This window comes from Dendrobates tinctorius, unplaced genomic scaffold, assembly GCF_039654945.1.
Source record: "Dendrobates tinctorius isolate UK_male_01 unplaced genomic scaffold, ASM3965494v1 ptg000070l, whole genome shotgun sequence".
NCBI lineage: Eukaryota > Metazoa > Chordata > Amphibia > Anura > Dendrobatidae > Dendrobates > Dendrobates tinctorius.
Window position 1 is genome coordinate 32,610,673 of NW_027361738.1, and position 22,317 is coordinate 32,632,989.

Sequence of the window (22,317 nt, forward strand, 5' to 3'; positions counted from 1 at the left end):
CTGTGCTGAATTTCCACTCTTATTTGCCAATTTGCTTTTTTTTGTCCCTTATTAGATTGGCCTCTTTTTGCTCTGTCTCAGAATATTTCAGAGTGCTGATATAGTGGGAGAAGTCTAGTGACTTCAGGGTTAATTTTGCTATCAGTTGTGTTGGACATTTTGTAGGGTTTTTTGGCAGACTGCAGACAGTATCTTTCCTTTCCTGTCCTTTCTAGTTAGTCTGGCCTCATCGCTTGCTCAGCCTATTTTCCTGCCTTTGTTTGTGTTTTCATCTTTTTTCACCGTCATTACATGTGGGGGGCTGTCTCTCCTTTGGGGTCTGCTCTGGGGCAGTTAGTTTTCCCCTTTTCCTGCTTTAGGCTTATTTAGGTTCTCCGGTTGTGACGAGGCGTCTAGGACCACCGTAGGAACGCTCCACGACTGCTGCTAGTTGCGTGTTAGGATCAGGGGTCTGCAGTCTGCATAGTTACCAACCTCTTTGGTTTTCTGAGACTTAGCTTTTGTTGTTTTTTATTTCCTCCTCGGCTACCCGTTCATAACAGTTAACCTTGGCGGCCAAAAAGTTTAATTTTGGTCTCATCTGACCACAGTACCTTCCTCCATACATTTGGGTAGTCTCCCACATGTCTTTTGGCAAACTCAAACCGAACCTTACAATTTTTGTGTGTAAGTAAAGGTTTTTTTCTGTTCACTCTTCCATAAAGGCCACCTCTACTGAGTGTACAGCTTAATGTGGTCACATGGACAGATACTCCAGTCTCTGCTTGGGAACTTTGCAGCTCTTCAGGGTTACCTTCAATCTGTGTGCTGCCTCTCTGCCTTCATGCCTTCCTTGTCTGCTCTGAGTGTTTTGGTGGGCGGCCCTCTCTTGGCAGGTTTGTTGTGGTATCATGTTCTTTCCATTTGATGATAATGGATTTGATGGTGCTCCGGAGGATCATCAGAGATTGGGATATCTTTTTAACCCAACCCTGACTTGTACTTCTCACCAACCTTGGTCTTCATGGCGTTTGGTTAGTGGAACCTCTTGCTTAACGGCGTTGCAGCCTCTGTGACCTTTCAGAAAATGTAAAGTGTATATACTGACAGACATGTGACACTTAGATTGCACACAGGTGGATGTCCTGTCACTAAGCATGTGACTTATGAAGGTCTACGACTGGGGCAGGAGAAGCTGAGATGGCGTTCCCGGCACCTTTCCCTATTGGAACCGGAAGAGGGGATGCCAGGAAGCTGGTGACACTGGAGGCACAGATGGGACATGGCTTGTCCAAAGATACGGCAAGAATTGCCAGGAGAAGGGAGACAGAGCTGCTAGAGAGGATAGAGGCTGCCCGGACGACAGGTAAAGATAAGAAGATGTCTCTGTGTTTAACCTGTGCTACCAGTGTGATGAATGCCTTGCTGAATAGTAAAGTTAATCTGTTGGAAAATAACTGTGACTCTGAGATGTTTGTGGAGCTCGGAAATGCGGAGCTGGAGTGGCAGAATCTGAAAGGATCCTGACAGTAACCGTGAGTGCACTGCTGTGCACGATACACATGCGGCAGAAGGGACATTGTATTTTATCTGTGTCCTAGAGACACCATACATCCTAGATTCATCATACTGGTGGCCATAAAAGGTGTACCATACTGTGTGGGAACACTGAAGGGCCTCAGGAGGTGCAATTTTTCTGTGTGGGCACGTATAATGGGAGGCGGGAGGTTAGGGCACTAGTTTAGTGTAAAATAAATTTTGTAAGTGTCCCTCTTTTTAATTTTTCAAAGTTGGGAGGTTACAGGTTCCATTTAATTTATGCCTCTAACCATATACCTTTTTTCCTATTTTTGGATTTTGTATTACATGTGGGGAAAATTAATTGAGAAATGGAAGTTGTTAGTTTTTGAGTCGATTATCTGCATGTATCCCACCATAAAAGAGTCACTGTGAAGAGTTTCTACACTGAAAATGAGGCCGGTCTCCACAATGATATATAATACCATATGCTGTGTGATGTCTCTATCACACTGCGTAGTTTATAAGGTGAAAATATGCTTCAAGAAATCCTATTCAGTCAGAACTTGGCACATTCTAGCGGCAGACGGGGCAGCGCCATTGTAATACCTTTTAAATGATAGGCCACAGATTGATCCTCCGAGTGGTATTACCATTATGAAATTACACTCATGCCTGTGAAGTCGACCCTGGTGCTGTCCTCAGTGATGAATCTGGAAGCTTATTAAATGTAATAATCCTGGAAACTTGGCAATCTGAGAGGTGTACACATATAACCCCTGTGAGCTTCTTACAGCACAAAAATCATTAAAAATTCATTTCACCACAAAGAGGCTTCTAGACTGAAACATTAAGAACCATTCTCAAGCTGCCAAAATCTAACATTATGTATGAAAATAGTAGACTCAGTATGACTTAGTACTATGAGCTCTTCTGCATTATCAGATTATTATCTACAGATGTAATAGGATTTAGATAGTTAAAGGGGTTGTCCTGTCACCAGTCATGTGCCTGATGGCATGTAAGGATGCTCGTTCCCGATGACCACCACATCTAAACATGCAGGTGATGACCAGATGAAGAAAAAAACGCTCATATTGGGTGATCAGATGGTTTATGTCAGTGTAATAGACAAAATTAACCCCTGTCCAGACTAAATCTGGGTATAGTTTGTCCCAGGCCATAGTATACCCTGGGGGATAAACGATCATAGGCCAACCTATACCCGAGGGTGTAAAATAGCCTAGGCCAAACTATGCCCCTCCAATATACCCCGCTATAGTATGAGGCCTTGTAAATGAGATAGATTTTAGATGCCATTTTTTAATAACTTAAAACTGACTTCCTGGTAGTGGAGAGGTATTTATGTGGTTAATCACATGATGAAGATTGATCCTACAATACAATGAGACTGGTAGGACAGCAGTCATTACATCCGAGATTACTCTGTTGTCCAGTAAGATCAGTGATTTTACCTTAGAATACAATTGTAACTTGATCTTATCACTTCACTGATTTTCTCACCCGGTATCTGACTGGTTGAAAAGTGTGCAGATGGATCCTTACAGCAAATCTCTTTACTTTGCCAAAAATATTATATATTTTAAGGTGTATGTCACTCCCTATCCCTTCCATCCATCTTTCTAACTTACAGGCACAGAATAATTCTTTCATTTGGGGCTATAAGAAGCCCAGAACGGCCACTCAAACCTTATTTAAGAAAATATTGAATGGAGGTATAAGCATCTCTAACATCACAGCCCACTATTATTCTTTGTTACTTAAACAAAGTGCCCATTGGCTATTAGATTCAGATCCCCCGGCTTGGCCTGACTAAAGGGGGTTTTACACATAGTGATATCGCTAGCAATATCGCTAAAACGTCACTGATTTTGTGACGTTATAGCGATATTGCTAGCGATATCGCTATGTGTGATACTTACCTCCGACCGGCTCCCCCGCTGTCCGTCGCTGATCGCGCGAGATCGGGCGGCTCCATTGCTCGTCGGGCGCTTCCTGCTGTGTGAGACGAGCGACGCTGGACGCGGGCGGGAGGACGTCAGGATCGCTGTGTGTGAAAGGTGAGTATCGTCCGCTGCGTCGCTGCTGCATTGCTGTGAGATCTTCCTGTGTGGCAGCTCACTAGCGATCATTTAGCGATGCACCAGCAATCCTGACCGGGTCGGATCGCTGGTCGGATCGCTGGTGCATCGCTAAATGTAAAAGGGCCTTTAGAGTTTACACCTAATAACAATAAGCACCCTAGATCCATAATCTATAATGCCATAGCTAACAACCTTCCAAACTCTGTTGCCAATCCGATCATTCAAGCTGTTGCACGCGCCTGGTTTAAGATCTCTAAACCAAAGAGAGGATGCCATAAAACGACCATCCTTAAAAAACTCCCCCTAACACTCATTTACTCTATGACTAACCATTCATTATCCCCCATCTGGGCTGATTTAAAAATATCAAACTTAGAAGACATTTTTAACGGGACGGAATTTTTATCCTTTCAAACACTAAAAACTAAATATAATATCTCCTCGTCCCTGTTTCTCGAATACCTTACTCTTAAGGATAATATAAAAATATTTCTCGACAAGAAACTAAACTTCACTGAGTCACCTATAAAATACTAAATAATTGTGGTCATCGTATTTTCTGGAGTCATGGCTTTGTTTCTGATAACTACAACCAAGATACGGCTTTGACAAAAAGCCCTTCAATGCTGAGCTGGGACAAAGACTTAAACGCATCCTTCACTGTAGAAGACTGGGAGGACTCTCTCTCTTTATCATATCACTCCGTACTCTCCATGTCATTGCAGGAGACCCATTTTAAGGTTGTATCTCATTGGTACTATACCCCCAATAGACTTGCCCATATTGGGACTACGAACTCGCCTCTATGCTGGAGGGACTGCAGCCAGAAGGGAGACATGTTTTCTGGAGTTGCCCAATGGTTAATTCCTTGTGGTCGCAGATCTCCTCCCGCATTATTAGCAAACTTACAGTCAGCCCTACTTTCCCTTAATCTAGAGGAATTGGACCCTGCCTTAAAAAGATATATTCATCCATGTTTGTCTTGTGGTAAAAAATTCCATTGCATTCCATTGGAAGAACCGTTTCCTTCCCAAAGTTGATGATATCTTACAGTTGATCACTCAACACAGCTCTCACGAGTTGCACTTCGCATTGGCTAATGACCAATTCAGTAACTTGTACAAGAAATGGTCTAAATGGGACCAAACTTTCCCTACTCCTATTACTTGAATGAATCCTTTAACACTTAGTATTCTCGATAAAAGCTGTTTTAGTTTTGCCTCTGACATAACTGATCTTGTATCTACTATTTGACATTGGGTTAGATCTGTAATGACACTCATTATGCTCATTTGTGTGCTTTTATGTTCTTTATTACTATTATCATTCTATTGTATAATCTTGTATTCTACGTGTTTAGGCGTTGGCAAGATACGTTTGTAAAATGACACCATTAATGCATGTTTTGCATTTTCTTTACATGTTGTCAACTTGTAATTTCCCTACTTCCCCTTATCTTTCCTTCTCATCCCCATCCCTCCCCCCCCCCTTTTTTTTTCTTTCCCTGTCTTCCCCTCTCCCCATTGTTTAAAAGAATAAAATCTTTGGAAAAGAAAAGTGTGCAGATTTTTTTCTATCATGCTAACACACATCTGCGTGTAATGTGTAACTACTGAGAAGTGCGGCAGGATTCTTTACCTCATTATATTTTTGTGGAAGTCTAATATTTTTACTGACTGAGGTTTTTCTGCTTCAAGTAATAAAAGTCTGTGTGTTTAGAACTTAATCAAGCCTTTAACCTTGGTTATAGTCTGGACTTGGGGGTTACTATGGCCTGTTAAACCGGCACAAAAATGACAATATGATACCATATGGGGGTAAAATGCTCGGAATAACGATCGTTCTGTTGTCATCAGTTTTAGTGTGCCCATGTAAACTCCAAACAACTTGTACTGTACGTTTATATAGTTGATTGGTGCTCATAAATGGGCAAGATCGGCCCTTCTAAAGGGCCATTAGGCGAAGATTAACCAAGATATACATGTCCTATAAAGAGAGAAGATGGGCCCAGGAAACCGCAATCAGATGATTTCTCCCTTTATCTGGAGGGGCGTGGGATGGAGACGGTTGTAAATCTATTAAAAAAAATAAGTTTAATTCACCCCCTTTTCTCAATTCAAAAATAAATTAAAAAAGTGATGCAAAAACCCTTCAAAACAACATTTGTCAGGGAAAAAAAAACAGACCCTCACAATGGTCCGCTGCTGAAAAAATAAAAAAAAGTTACACTTGTCAGAAAATTGCAACACAAACCACTTCTTTTTACCACTAAAATAGTTAAAAATAATACATAAGTTTGGTATAGACATAACCATGCTGACCTGAAGAATCATGTTGCCAGGTAATTTTTACCATAAATCAAATGTCACAATTTCACCACTCCTGGAATATTTTCCCAGTTGCTTAATGCATTATATGGTACAGCAAATGGTCTCACTGAAAAATGCAATTCAGGGTGCAAAATAATAAAAAAAATTGTACACAAAAAGTTATGGACCTTTGGAAGAAGGGGTTGGGGTGAAAGCACAAAAATTAAAAATGTCCTAGTCCTGAAGGAGTTAATTAGTAGAGCTGTAGAGACAGGCAGCAGCATACAGTAGCATGAAGATCATTTTAAAAAGAAGAAAGGGGAAGATAACTTGAATATGTAGAGAACCAGGGCAAACGCCAAATAGCAAGTGAGGGCCATAATAACTGGACTCAGTGTGAGCTGCAAGCGCCGTCTCCCCTTCATTGTTTACACTGCTCTGTACTACTCACAAAAAAAGCTAAAACTACTGCATGGTGCAGCAAAACAGTGGTCCTCCATCTTTTGTGACCTAGAGAGTCACATTCAGCCCTAAAAGAGGGTGGCAAGCTACATTCAGTTCTGATAGAGAGTCGCAAGCCAGCTCCAGCCCCGCTTTAAGTAGCGGCAACCAAAGCCCCCATAAAGGGTATAATGATAACCAAAGCTTTTCCACAGAAATCCCTCCGAAGCAGACTACGAAGATCGGGGGTTCCCACAATACCCCTTTCAGTATTCTCCCATCAAGTACTCAAATCCAGCCGCAAGCACCTCCTCTGACAGGTAGTATCATCCTATTCTCAGCGTACTGTATTTAAATTATCTCTAAACCCCTAAGACCAGTAAATGTGCTTCCAGATCTGCTCTTTTGTGCAGGGCTACTCACAAAATTCACCATTTTGAGATGTGCTCTTCAAACCTGTTTGCTAGACCTGGAACTAATGCACCAAGCAGGAAGACAGTCGCGAGCCACAATTCATGGGACCACGAGTCACAGGTGGCCTCCGAGCTACAGGTTGAGGACCCCTGCTGTGAAGAATGAAGTGAACATAGTACTTGCAGAGATGTTGCAGCCCATTCAAACAGCTGATCACAGGGGTGCCAAGAGACCCCCCTCTTAATGTAATATTGATGGCCTATACCAAGAATAAACCTTTAATTCACCTGTTTCTGCTCCAGTTTCGGGCCTTACTCCCGTCTGCCTCAAATTTGCCAACTTCCCGCAACGGTTCTCAGCCTTGTTGATATCTAGCCTCTGAAATCAAGGTCATGCAGTTTGCCTGTACTTCACAGCTTTCCTTTCTACAAGTCCCAGTTTGCATACATCTCTGCTATTAAACATTGCCCTGCTGGAACATACATAACATGCATTGTCCTCTGTCAGTCCTGTGTTTAACAATTGCACTGCTGGAACATGCCAAACTGAATTCCTGTGATTAACTGCTCCCCTGTTAGAAGACACTATCTTCCTATACAGTTATTGTTTGTGTGTTTATGCACACACCTTGCTCTGCTTCGTCAGTGTTACCTGCTCCTTTTATTAGTCTGCTGTTTTGCAAATCCTGCTCTCCTGGTCCTTGCTGACCCGCATGTTGTCTGTCAAGACCTGCTCTGCTGCACCATCTCCTCTGGTCCGTGCTGCTCACCCTGTCCTATGGCTCAGAGAATCCATGTCACCAGGTGAGCTCCTAACAATGCCATCATTTTGCTAGAACTCTGAACTCAATTCCTGTAGTGTTTGTAGCCATCTATTACTATTACAATCTATTACTAAGAAAAGAAAGCTATTGATGAAAATACTGCAGTGAAATAAATTATAAAATGACATCAGTCATTACAATAGTGAAATCCTTGTTTGACATTGTCGTGCATTTCAACTTGTCGTGCTTGTCTACTTTTGTTTGCACAGTGATCTATACTACAGTGCCATAAAGATAACACTTATATAAGCTTTCTTTTCTCTCGGTGAATTGTCGTCATTACATATAAGCAGAGGTCATAATGAAATAACATATAATATTGTTACCTGTACTGTCCAGCTGTGCTCAGAACACAGGGAGGAATGGAAGCAAACAGCAGCCGGACAATGGCATGATTCGTCTTCTGCTGAGCAGCACAATGTCATTGTCATGAAAGGAATGCGTTTGTGGCCACTTTCACATAAAAGTGAGGAGGTGAATTGCACAGTTGTAATAAATTAAAAATTCCAGGAGGACATAGGAATGTATTTACTACTAGCTGCTGGCCCGATTCTAAAGCATCGGGTACTCTAGAATATGGCCAGTGGCAGATTAAAATAAAAAATGTGATATACTCACCATCCGACGGCCCCCGGAATCTGTCCCTGCTCTCCACGCTGCCGGCATCTTCCGTTCCCAGTACTGCTTTGTGCCAAAGACCGCTGCTGACGTCCTCTCGGGAGAGCGCGACGTCATCAGCGGTATTTCACGCAAAGCAGTACTGGGAACGGAAGATGCCGGCAGCATGGAGAGGAGGGACAGATTCGGAAGGTGAGTAGATCACTATTTTTTATTTTAATTCTATTTTTTACACTTTTATGGTATCGAGGGTCCGAAGGAGTCTCTTCTCCTCCGGACCCTGGGTACCGGCTAGCGCTGGGCATCTCAGGCTGCGTCGCCGCTGACGCCCGTGCGCCCGGAGATGACCCATGGCAACCGTCTAGCGCCGCTGATCTCCCGACGGCACAGTAGCGGTGGCGTGCGTCCTGCTAATCGCGGACTGCGCCTGCGCACTGCGCCTGTTGCTGATTGGTTGCGGCCTGGCGGGGGCCTGGCGGCCGCGACCAGTCGGCGCAGCGGGATTTCGGTTACAGACAGACATGATAAGGCGTTTATATATATATAGATGGTTTATTTATATCAAGTAAAAATCAGCCCTTCGAAAACCAAAGAAATCCCCAAACATGGCGATACAAATTGGACTAATAAAATGACTATTCAAATCAAGCACAGGAGCTTGGCACAGCCTAGCAGTTCAGTGCATCTTGCCACCTACCTGTTTTGGACCTATTTATACTGCAATAAAGCTAAATTATATGTGCACTTGGTTTAGACCACCATAAGTAACATCAATAACCTCATCTCAATCCTAAACCACCAAAAAAATAAGCCCTTACCATAACCCTTGACCTTCAGGGATATTAAGAATCAACCCATAACAACTTTAAAGCAGTGCTTCTCAAACTGTAAGGTGCCCCTATTGATGGGGAGTCTCAGATACTTGGCTTGGGGGGGGTAGGGGCAATTTTTACAGAAAGAGTTTCTGATTTAGCAAAATAATTGACTTGTTCTGTCGTTTTGATACTGTTATACTGTGCTCAGAAAACTAAGAAACTGAGCAATATTTCTCATTGTGGCCCAGGCAACACCATGTTCCTACTGGTCAAACCAGAAAGAGTCTTACAATCATAATTGCTAATAGAGATATGTGGAAGGATCCACGGATGATCGTTTTCATCAAACTTCCTGAAATTTGCAGGTCCCTGCGACACTCTGTCATTCAATTCACAAGGATCATCCAAAAAAAAAGCAAACAGTGAAATTACACACTACTGAAGACTCAGAAAGCAGACTAACTACATCAGGTGCGGCTGCACAGGCTTTCCCGTAATACCGCAGCTATCACATCACATGGCGTAGTCCAGCCAATCCTTCTGGACTATTATAGCCAGTATTAAAGATATTGACCAGTCAGTCACCACCATTTTACTTTTTTTCCAGCACACAGGTCATTCTGCATAGTGATACAAAAAGGACTAATCTGATTGTGGTGTACTAACTACTTCAGTGCTAAAGCACATTGAAAATGGGTGTGATAGTGTCAGTCTGTGAGTAATAATCCAAAGATTCAAGTGATATATAGGGAAGTGCTGTACCTGCATAGTCACTAAGTGTGACTCTAAATTGATTGATCTGTGATATACCTCAGTAACAGCACCTTAATACCAGCTGTCACGGGGTTACCGCAACAGTGTGGAGCCAGAGGAGAGCAGCGTCTGATTGCTTTCTGAGAAGAATCACTTCTCCTTCATTTTAAATGCGTTTATTTCTCCTGGAGAATAGGGGTCAATCGGCCATGTTGGAAATCCTTGTGCTCAGCTGAGTTTGATTAGCCACTTCTTTCCCCTTTATAATCTGGGCTGTGTTACCAATCCTCATCAGAGCAAGCATTTTCTGCACTGCTATCGGTGGGAGAGGAGTTCATATGAGAAGGAGAGTTAAAGGAGTTATTAGTGACTGTTGCTTGGTTTGTATGTGTGGTAATCGCTTATCCTTCTCTGTTCTGGTTTATTCCCTTACCTTTACCTTCACACCCCAATGCATTCTTCTGTTATATGTGAGTGAATATTTTGTATGCCTTGAGATTTCAGTTATCCCTTGTCTGTGTAGCATTGTTTGTCTGGTTGGTGTACTACGGTGCACCGTAGCACCCCTCTTCCCCGGGTGGGAGGGGAAAGAACAGACAGACGGATAACTTAGGAGATAAGGCAAGGGCGGAGGCCCCAACACCTTCACCATTTGAAGTATCCCAGGTAGCAGGGCGAGCTAGGACTCCCCTAGTGTTGGGGACAGGGAAGGGAGCCCATGGTATAGGGTCACCCGACAGCTGTGTCGTGACACCAGCATTTTTTGTATGAACAAATTGAAGAAATCTGAAGAAAAAGCTTCATAATCCAGCAATTTAAAGACAACTGTCTACTTCACAAAGTATGCGGTATTTTTTGTATTTTTGCATATTTCCTTGTAGTAGTGCAATATTAGCCCTGTACATGCTACCCTATTATCGCTGTTAATTACCAGTGGTTACCATCCATTTTTCGCGAGTCAGATAGGTTGAGGTCACTTGGCCATTAATAAGGGTGTGTTTGCATTCAAGGGCTTAAATGGGTTCAGTAGCAGACCTCAGAGTGTTATACACATACTTTCTGGACAATTTGAGGCTTTTCTGTATTATGTTACGTGGCAAATTTATTCGCCGCAAATCACATTTTTTTGGAAAATTTGTTGCAGCTGTGGAGTTGGAATTTAAAACGATACAACCTTACTTGACAACATTCAGCAAAATTTGGATTTTTGTGATGAGGGGGCGCAGGATTCTAGTGGCAAAATTGTGACTGATGACTGGTATGTAAGCTAGAGCACCACAAATATTACTAAAAAGGTTTATTCTAAAAAGAAACCCTTTGGGACCCCCAGTGATACAGAGATTGGGGCTATGATCACTATCTTCATTGGAGCAGAGGTGCCCAATCTACGCTTCATTCGTTGTTTTTGGGACTTTTGGGAATAGCAGCAAGCTGTACTTGGCAGTCCCATAAACAATGAGTATTTGGAATACATATTGTTGGGCTACTATTTTCTCTCATGTACAACTGGAGAGGTAAATTGTCAGACACAACTGAGAAAATTGTACCATTATGATGGTTTTTCACAGTTAAATGACAATATGTAAGGAAGTACGGTATATGTTATATTGTGTTTACCGATACAAGAATTCATGCATAATACAGATATGCAGACATTTATTCAGTCCATTTGCCATTATTTTTTTTTTTATATTGCAATGTTGAATGTTTTATTTAATCTAGGAATTGCAGATAAAGACAAAGTGAATGGCGCTGACCTTGTTAATTATTTACATTGGGTAACTTGTGTGTGAAGTCCTTTCAGTGATAATAATAATAAATTGTATTTCTATAGCGCCGACATATTCCGCAGCACTTTACATTTCAGAGGGGACTTCTACAGACAATAGACATTCCAGCAAAGAGCAAACAGATGAGCGGCATACTAGGGCACACAAATCACCACATTACCAGACGGAGCTATTTATCTGAAGTATTGCGGCATATGATTCAGTCAAAAAATGGAGGTGCTTGCATGAAAAAACATGAATATTTCAATGTGAAGCAAAAAAAGAAGAAATATGCAGCACTCACCGATGTAGCTGAAAAACTGTGAGTCTTTATTTCACATAATTTCCATCAAATGTGTGGACATGCAGGACGTGGAGGAATGCTAGGGGAGGGAGGTGCCGGACAACGGCCGTTTCGCGATTACTCGCTTCTACGGGTCCAGGTGAGACGATAGACATTACAGCATAACAATAATCACATAGATCATAACAAATACCAAGAGGAATGAGGGCCCTGCTCGCAAGCTTACAGTCTAGGAGGAAAGAGGGAGACATGAAAGGTGGGTACTTTTACTAAGAATTAGAGAATTTTCTGCTCAACCTGGGGGTCTGTGTTTTCAAGTTACAACAAACAAGTGTGTCAGATAGTATAATTTACTAGTAGTAATGCCTCTCTTAGCTGCACCCATGAAGCTGTCGTCGTTAGGGCACTGATAGATAACAGAAACGAATCCTGCCCATACGTTCTCCCTCATTCTCTCCTCTCTCCTTAAACAAAATTCATAATAATGATTGAAGATCTGCTTTAAATTGTCCATAAGTGTTAGGCTGTGATGACACTACCGTGTGTGATGCGAGAAACTCGCACGAGTCTCTCTCATCAACACCCGGCACTGCCGTCGGCACTCAGGACCGGGGCTGCATGTATTTCTATGCAGCCACAGCTCCGGTCCTGAGTGCCGGCGGTAGCGCAGGGTGTTGATGCGAGAGACTCGCGCGAGTTTCTCGCATCACGCACGGTAGTGTGATCCCGGCCTTAAAGTAATGTTAGCAGTCTCTTTTTCTAAAGTTTTTAAAGGGAATGTCAAGGACCTTGGTTTTGTAACAAAAACTAAGATTAATTTAAGAAAAGCTGACTTTGCTGCAAAAGAACAAACTCAATAATGACTTGTCTAATGATGCTCCTGTGCCACCACTTCCCAAGTCTCCGACCCGACGTCTGATTACTGAACTGCAGCCCAGTGACGCTCATACATTAAGACTGTTTTGGGGCTTATTCCAACTTTTATGTCCAATTTTAAGCTGCACAAAGTTTCCAGCACTGATGGGTCCCACTATCATATGTGTAGGTCCACTTTAAGGATTTAATTAGTGAGTGTGACAGAAACTAAATGTCCTTTTTAATTACTAATATTATTGTTCCCACAAAGCCCCTAATTCTTCATTAACTAAACTTGAATCTGATTAAACAGACGATCCGATTAAAAAGACTAGATTATGTTCCAAGCACTTCAGGACACCTCTGTCCCACTGTGATTTATACCTAAAACACATAATCTTTTCAGTAATTATTAATTAATCCAGAAGTCATTATGCCACAATCATGTTTTTTTTTCCTTTGTCCTCATTAGAAAATGAGTCTAAAGTCTAAACGAAGAGGCAACCCCTTTCTATATGTCCTATGTGACACTAGTCACTTCTCAAGGCCTAGCCGTGAGTGAGAATGGTCAAGGAGTCCAAGGTCAGAAGCCAGGAGGGTAAAACAGGCGGAGTCCAAGATCAGTAGCCAGGAGGGTACGTCATAAACAGAAGGAAGAGACAAAAGCGTAGTCAGGTAAAGTTCCGAGGTCAGAGTACCGGGAGGATAATGGACCAGAGCTGAAGGGGTTAAACAGGTGGATGGTCAGAACGAAGTCCAAGGTCAGGAAACAGATCAAGCATAGAGAACTCAAGGCACAGGAGAACAAACCTCACAATCTGAATGTACGTTTGGCAGAGTTCTTTGAGACACAGCTCTGTTACGTGGCCTGGCAATTACCTGGAATAATGAACACTTAGAGACAGACGACGTCTTATAGTCGCAGACTGGATAGTCGAGCTGTCGGTCAACACACTGACAGCTCAGCACGCCCCTGTACCTGATTGGATGGCCAAGCGGTCAATCAAAGTACTGACAGCTTCAGCACACCCCTATACCAGATTGGACGGCCGAGCTGTTAAAAACTGCATCCCAGACACCCTGAGCGATGGAACCATGACATCCTAGTAGAGGTCATAGAGAGAAGTCTCACACCAGCGGAATCAGTACATCCATATGTTACATGGTTGGTCATTAATTTGGATGGCCAACATATACCACTCATACTCCACTGCACAGGCTAGTGTATGGCTACCTGCCGTTAACAGCAGCGATTGCTGGCATCTGGCCTATGTGTAACGAGCTCTGCTTCTGAATCCACGCCAAAGCCCCTGCCATGCCCCATGATGGATTGCATTAAGCCTTAAAAAATATGGATGGATTGCATTAAGCCTTAAAAAATAGATCCTCCACTAGTATTTCACTGGGCCAGTTCAACCTGTGGTATTATCTGTCCATGTGATCTGTGTTGATGCTATTAATGTTGAACTTATACTATGTTTCTCAATATTTCTAACCCACGTACCCCCTACTGAAGTAGATTTCATCAATGTATCCCCTGCGCTATGTTCATACACCTACTGTATTTATTGCACCTCATGATGATGTTGTGAATTCCATGACGGACATACAATACCAGTCACATTTTGGAAACATCTATTTATGAAATGTTTTTCCCTGTTCTTATTGGAATATGCACATTATAGATTCATACTAAAGGCAGCAAAACCACAAAAGAACACATTTGGAAACCAGGAAACGTGTGAATCAAACCAGAATGTGTTAAACCTTAGATTCTTCAAAGTATTCCCTTTTACTCTGATGACATGCTTACACACACCTGACTTTCTCTCAAGAATTTTGATAAATTAGTTACCTACAATGGCTTTCCAGCAGTCTTGAAGTCTTGAAGGCTAAAGGCCCCTTTACATTTAGCGATGCACCAGCGATCCCGACCACGATATGACCCAGTCAGGATCGCTGGTGCATCGCTAAATGATCGCTAGTGAGCTGCCACACAGAGAGATCTCACTAGCGATGCAGCAGCGGTCGGCGGTCGCACTTACCTTTCAGACGCGGCGAGGGTGTCCGTCTTCCGCCTGTGTCCATGGCTCGCTCGTCGGCGCCAGCAGGAAGCAGACGACGAGAAATGGACCAGGCCGATCTCGCGCGATCAGCGATAGCCAGCAGGGGAGCCGGTCGGACGTAAGTATCACATGTAGCGATATCGCTATGTGTAAAGCCTCCTTTACTCAGAGGTGCTGAGCACTTGTTGGCTACTTTGCCTTGCTCCAACTCATCACAAACTATTCCTATTAGGTAGAGGTTGGGTGAATGTGGAAGCCATATCATCTGGCGCAGCACTCCATCCCTCTCCTTTTTGGTCACTTAACTGTTCAATAATGTGAAGGTGTGATTTGGGTCATTGTCCCGTTGTAACTGCTGGACAAATGAAGCTATCTGACTACTTCCCAGGTACCAGCCTTAGGCCGGAGTCACACTGGCGAGGAATACGGGTGTGTGAGAGGCGCAAAAAGCACGCATTAGACACGGACCAATGATTCTCTATGGGGTCCCTCGCACCAGCCGTATATTTCTCCTCCGTATCCTACGCTCCGTGCCACTCGCAGCATGCTGCAATTGTCAGCGTACTACGCCCGTAATACGCCAATGCAAGTCTATGGGTGCGCAAAAAATACGGATTACACACGGACCACACATGTGACCTGCGAGAAATACGCACCCGGTGTGCTTTAGCAAAGCCGGCAATTCAGTGCACGATACAGTAAACTCACACTGACTGTTTTAATAAAGAAATGAAAGAATAGATATAGACACATATATATATATATATATATATGTATTCTATGTGTCTATATCTATTCTTTCATTTCTTTATTAAAACTGTCATAGGGCTCCATTATATGTCCATTTTGCAAGCCTGCGAGAAAATCTCACCATACGGATGCCATACGGATTACATACGGATGCTTACATGCGCAAAATACGCGACCACACCTTGATTACGGATGACATACGGAGCACTGTATAGGGGTCTGTCATCCGTATTACGCATGTAAAATACTGACCGTATTTTACGCAGGTTAGTGTGACTCCAGCCTTACACTTCTCCTCAACACCACTAAAGATGGCACATGTCAAAAGCAAAACACTCCCAATAAAAGCCTTCCCATTATTAGATAGATCTCACAGACCGGATGAGGCATTTATTGTAAAAATACACGTTGTATAATTTATTTAGACAGTTTTCCTGATATTAAAATAAGTAATTCATGAATATAACTCTTGGCTTCATAAAATGTTTATTTTAAGAGGATATTACAGCTCCACTCACAAGTTCATCGAGAGGTGAATGAGGCCTGTGAGATCAAATAATTAGAATAGGATAGGTTCACGACGGGAAGTCATTGGAATAGGACAGGTGGATGATTCCTGCCACTCCGGTATTCGGCCATATATCAGGTAAATGTGACTTCACTGCTCCTGCTCACCTCATGATGCAGAAGCGGGCAGTGCGGGGACACCCCTTCAATATGAAGATTAGACAGCTACTCTGACTTGGATTTTCAAAGTAATAAGGTATTACATCTGTTAAGTTTGTATTGTCAAAGCTAATGTCATACAGTATCTGCTTTAGCTCAGCTCCTTGGTCTCTCTTTCCTAGCTCCCTCCAGGCTGAATAATTTTACGAGCCATAACAGATGCTCCTGCCAGAACTCCACCCAACCAGCGACGCTGTTGACCTACACCGCTGCAGTCTGCTCCATGGTCAAGCTACCTATATCCAAGTCTGATTAATGGTCGCTGAGTCAGATTCCTTGTCGGCAGAACGACATCATTCAGAACTTCAAATGACTCTTTTCTCTTTGCACCTTTAACTTAGGAACTACTCAACTTATTGCAGAAACTGTACACTCAACATTGCAGACTATATACAGTATGTGAAGCCACAGAGCAACACAATCCATTATTCGGAAAACTTGCAATGCAGGAACACAAGAACGGCCCATACGTACATTAACAACCATGTTCATCCTCAACATAGAGACTGGTAACCAACAAAAAAAACCTGTTGCAATCCCATTCTGCTGCCAACATGGAGAGCATACAGTTAACCTTCCTACATTTTATTGTGGCAACGTATTATATGACAGCACAGTACTTGTCATACACGAGGCAGTCCGCTCCTATATATTCTAAGAGTGGCTGTGTTCATCCTCCTAAGTATAAGTAGGTCGTCAGGAATGTGCTGTATGAACATTCCCCATTTCATCCCACTCAGGACGGTAATAGAATTAAAACATATAACTAAATCCTATCGCTGTAAAGCGCTGCTGACCAAGCAGAAGCCCAAGAAAACATCCGGCTAGTTAAGCCTGAAGTTACTAGCCCCCGGCATCTATTATTGGCAGCTCCATCACACAGTTCTATTTATATTACCCTCCTCCTTTAGGGCAAAGGCGAAAAATATATCAGGAAATTACATAAATAGCTTTTGGTATTTTTACACGTCTGCCTCCTTGCATACCTCCCAACCATAGGCACAGCTTCAGGGGTGTAACTGTAGGAGAGTCAAAGTTGCACCAAGGGTTACAAATTTTGCAGTTACACCTCAGTACAACTTCCTTATAAAAAAAAACCCACCAGAAATCAAGCGCCTCGAACACTTCACAGCTACGTAAATTTTCAACAGAATTATTAAAAAAAAACTTTGCATAAAGAGCTTGAAGATCATTTTGCCAACTTACCTTTTCTTGATCGCGTAAAGAATTTAATGCCGCCAGGTGAGGTAGATTGGTTAGAGTTGGAGGATGTAGAGTCTTTGGAAGAAGATCTGAATATTCCGCTAAAGCTCATACGCCGAGGTGATCGGGGAGGTGACTCCTGGTGTGGGAACGGAAACACAGTTTTTGGGGATCCAGGGCTGTATTTTGATTTTACTGGTGCAGATAATGGACTAGATGGTCGATTTTGCAAAGCTCTTGGGAAAAAGCTTTTTGAAGGGCTCCCCGTACTGCTGGGTTCTTCTGTCTAATGAAGGCAAAGGAAATATTTAGAATTGAGCTAAAAAGATAAAATGTTGTATACACAATCATCATGAGCAGCATGAATTAAACACTGACTTTGTGCCTACTTTGAAATCCTGCTCCCATCAGTATTTGTGTCATTAGAGACACAGTGCTCACACATACACTGCACCAAATCTGCTGCTGTGTGAAGACATCAGTGACACAGAGCTGTCTCATTCACACAGCAGAGGCTTTGTCACACAACAGATTACATCAGTGACTGCCATCCCCTGTGCAGATTAGAAGCTGCAGACCCCCATCACTGGCCATCACACAGTCTCTTCTCACTGCTGCCAGCAGCCTGGGACAGTGAGGGAAGGAATTACTGATAATGAGTTATGTATTGTAATCATGGAGTGGCCCAGAATACAGGACGATTTTCCCTCCTCACTAGTTTCCCTTTCCATAGATCACTGTTCAGCGTGTGTCTGGGGGAGGAGCAGCTGGGTGGTCTGCTCTCTGCAGTGAGGCTGCTAGAGGGGGAGGATTTGTTACTGTGTGATGAGGGCTGCTTCATGTGGACGGGGAGGGCCTGTAGCTATGGAGGGTGGGGTTGTTGCTATAGAGGGCATGTTTGGAGTGGAGTAGGAGGTTACGACTAGTTCTCATTTCAATGCCATAACACACCCCCCAGGCCCGGATTGGCAATATAACCAACCGGGCATTTTCCCGCTGGGCCACTGTCACGTGGGCCGCGGGCGGCAGCGCCCAATCATCTGGCCGCTTGCCAGCTGCTGCGGCCACTGTTGCTCCTGCCGCAGGCCCTCTGCGGGCATGGCGGTGATAGTTTCAAGTTCCTCCCGCACTGCAGGGAGATAAGCCGCCACGCACCCCATCCTCGCCTTAGCATGAGACCCCCCTCCCCCCTGCAGCCACTCACAGCGTCGCACTCGCTTGCCTGCTCGCTCTGTTCGCAGGACCTGTGATGAGGTCACGGGAGGGGAGGAGTCAGGGGGTCACATGATCAGGAGCCTTTGTCCAGACCCCCGTTCATGTCACCCCTGACTCCGCCCCTCTTGTGACCTCATCACAGGTCCTGTGCGCTCAGCCTTGCCTCTACCGTTTGCAAGACTCTGCTTTGCTGTTGTCATGGTGCTGGTTGAGGTAAGTATGTGTGGGGTCAGGATTTACAGTGTGGATGTAGCAGAGCCGTGTGTGTACGAGGTGTACGGAGCGGAGCCGTGTGTGTACGAGGTGTACGGAGCGGAGCCGTGTATGTACGAGGTGTACGGAGCGGAGCCGTGTGTGTACGAGGTGTACGGAACAGTGTGTACGAGGTGTACGGAGCGGAGCCGCGCGTGTACGAGGTGTACGGAGCGGAGCCGCGCGTGTACGAGGTGTACGGAGAGGAGCCGCGCGTGTACGAGGTGTACGGAGAGGAGCCGCGCGTGTATGAGGTGTACGGAGAGGAGCCGCGCGTGTACGAGGTGTACGGAGAGGAGCCGCGCATGTATGAGGTGTACGGAGAGGAGCCGCGCGTGTACGAGGTGTACGGAGAGGAGCCGCGCGTGTACGAGGTGTACGGAGAGGAGCCGCGCGTGTACGAGGTGTACGGGGAGGAGCCGCGCCGCAGTCTTTGTCCATCTTTCTCTTCTTCAAAAGTTGGGAGGTATGATAGGGGCGGCTATGACCAGGGGGTCTGGTTGCCCAATAGAGAGCAATTCTGCCAGGAATTCTGTAATCATGCATACAAAAGGGGTCAGAGATTTGGGAGGAGTACTGTACCTAAAAGCAATAAATAGGACTGAGCTGAAATACTGGGCACAGCTGTGACTACATGTTATATAGTCGTGTTAATCACCTCTCACTTCTTGTAAGCTACAAGTGTACAAAGATATTATATAGTCACCATGTGACTAGTGGGCCTGTGTAACTTCAAATGCCAGGGCTGAATTTTAGTCCCAGTCCGGCCCTGCACCCCCCCTTGGACGTTCTGTTCAGAATATCTAGAAAACCGTGCAAACTAGTGACAGAAAGTAAATTACTTATTGTCATAATTCTGCAGCCCAGATATGTACTGAGATTATGTGAAAAGCCCGCACAACCCCTTTAATGACTAACCCAAGGCCCGTCCCCCGCCCCCGTTTCTCTCCGTCCTGCTCCCCGAGACTGACATGTCTCTACTTATTGACATATAGGGAGAAACTTGTCAGTCTAACAGAATGGGGCAGGGAGTAGCCCCAAGCGACCTGCCATGGATTATTCATCCGAGACACATAGCCCCCTGTTGGGCTCTTAAAGGTATGATATCTCTAAAACGTCCCAATAATAATATAACCAGTGTCTGATTCATGCTGTTTGTGATTCGGGCAGCATAAATCTCCTCTTAGGTTCCGTTTAACGATTAAACAATATTTCTACAGATGTAGGGTGGGGTGTAGTGAACTGATGTTTTCGACCAAACTTTTTATAAAAAAAAGATCCCTTGGAAAAACAGCTAATCAGATGATGTTTCACTGCATCATCAGCAATCAACTCCATTTCCCTACAGTGCCTCCACAGGATAAATGAAGCATTACACAGTGAAAACAATTGCCTGTCTGAGTAATACATTTTGATGGGGTCTGCAGAGAAAGTTTCTTTTTATATTTGAACCAGATGAGAAGTACTGTATAATATATAACATATAAATATAGTGTAACTGTATAATGTTAGTATAATACAGGAGTGTGATCTTCAAATGAAAGGGAAACTCAGAAATTTTGTTCATAGCCTAGAAACGAAACAGATGTATCTTTCAAACACATAACATACATTTTTACAGTAGATGATATACTGCATGCTGTTTCTTCCTAATCTGTTGTTTGATTTTGTTGCACTTCATATAAGCAGTGCCAACTAAGCAAGGAAATGCCAAACCGGAGCACATCCATTGTATTATGGTATGCTGTGTACCCAGAGAAACTGCTTCCTCTTCCAGGTGTAATGTATATTGTTATAATGACCAATTTATAAGGCTAGTTTCACATTAGCACTTTTGAGTGCAGCGACGGCCTGCGCACGGCTGCCGCTAAGCCCCGCCTCCGCCGGTAGCTCCGCCTACCGGCGCATGACGCTGCATGCGTCCCCTATCTTTATCACTGGGGGCGCAGGCCGTGCGCAGTATGCGTTTGGCAGCGCATGCGCCTTTTTGACGGTGCGCCGAGCGCAACCAAACTGCAGCAGGTTGCGTTTGGCGCAGGTCGGCGCACTGTCAAAAGGACGCATGCGCCTCCAAACGCATACTGCGCACGGCCTGCGCCCCAGTGATAAAGATAGGGGACGCAGGACGCATGCAGCGTCTTGCGCCGGTAGGCGGAGCTACCGGCGGAGGCGCGGCAGGGGGCGGGCTAACTTGAAAACACTTTAATATCTTCTAGCCTTCTCCAGCTTTGTGGGCCTCCATCATTTTCATTGTCAGAGTCCTAAGCCGCTGCTTAGAAGTGCCCATGGCTCCAGTTTTTTGGCACAAGGTTAGAGGAAGCCTGGGTTTTTATAAAGCTGGGAAATTTGCAACAGCAGACCTTTCCTAACGATGACTGTGAACAAGCCATAACCCTAACAGGCTAATTAAATGGAATTTGTCACCCTTTTTTTGGACTATGAGCTGCCGGCACTGACATCAGGGACTTATCTACAGCATCCTGTAATGCTGTAGATAAGACTCCGATGTAACCTGAAAGATAAGAAAAAAAAGAGTTTGATTATACTCACCGTGGCGTCCGGTCCATCTTCATACGATGCCGTCCTCTTATTCCCTTCCTGTCGTGGCTCCAGCGCAGGCGCATGGCTCCGCCCTACTGAAGGCAGAGCAGAGTCCAGAGTATTCTGCTCTGCCCTCAACAGGGCAGAGCAGTGCGCCTGCGCAGGAGCGACAACAGGAAGGGAAGAAGAGGACAGCATCGTATGAAGATGGGAGGCGCCGGACCGCAACACCCATCGGACCAAGAACGGACCGCCCCTGGGTGAGTATAATCTAACTCATTTTTCTTCTCTTTCAGGTTACAACGGAGGCTTATCTACAGCATTACAGAATGCTGTAGATAAGCCCCTGATGTCGGTGCCGGCAGCTCATAGTCCAAAAAAAGGGGTGACAGATTCCCTTTAAGGTCTGAAACCTTGGTCAAAGTTATCTGAGTTCATAAATCTCCAAGGGTGACCAAGCCTTTGCATCAGCCATATATACAGTATATTTGCCTGAAATACAAAGGAAATGTGTCATCTTTAACTTTGTGCCTTTTAGAGATCATATCATCTTCAACTCGCTTATCTGTTCACGGTAACAGTAATTTTGATCAGGGGTGCCCAAACTTTTACATGCCACTCACTCTAAATAAATGTATTTTCGCACTGCACATACCTTGCGAGAAGCATTTTTCTCTGAACTGTCCAAGTCTCCATCCAAAAAGGGCATAGCAAAGGAGCTAAGATCCTGAAAGGTGAAAAATAAACACTTTTATAACACTGACAAGTAAATCTAAGAAATAAAGAACCTAATCCCAGATATGTCACTAGGAATCACATTGCGACATAAAGTTAACTTTTCAAACTTTGATAATGTGAACA

At 44.1% G+C, this 22,317-nt stretch overlaps 1 protein-coding gene across 1 annotated transcript in view; it reads right to left on the reverse strand.

The window, feature by feature from the left end:
* Window positions 1-22,317, reverse strand: part of PRKAG2 (protein kinase AMP-activated non-catalytic subunit gamma 2) — a 357,046-nt gene that overhangs the window by 189,902 nt on the left and 144,827 nt on the right. Inside the window, exons 2-3 of the mRNA XM_073581558.1 lie at window positions 22,112-22,183; window positions 17,452-17,734 (exon numbers count right to left, since the gene is read on the reverse strand). Of these exons, the coding sequence (XP_073437659.1) occupies window positions 17,452-17,734; window positions 22,112-22,183 (355 nt within the window). The remainder of the gene's footprint in view (window positions 1-17,451; window positions 17,735-22,111; window positions 22,184-22,317) is intronic.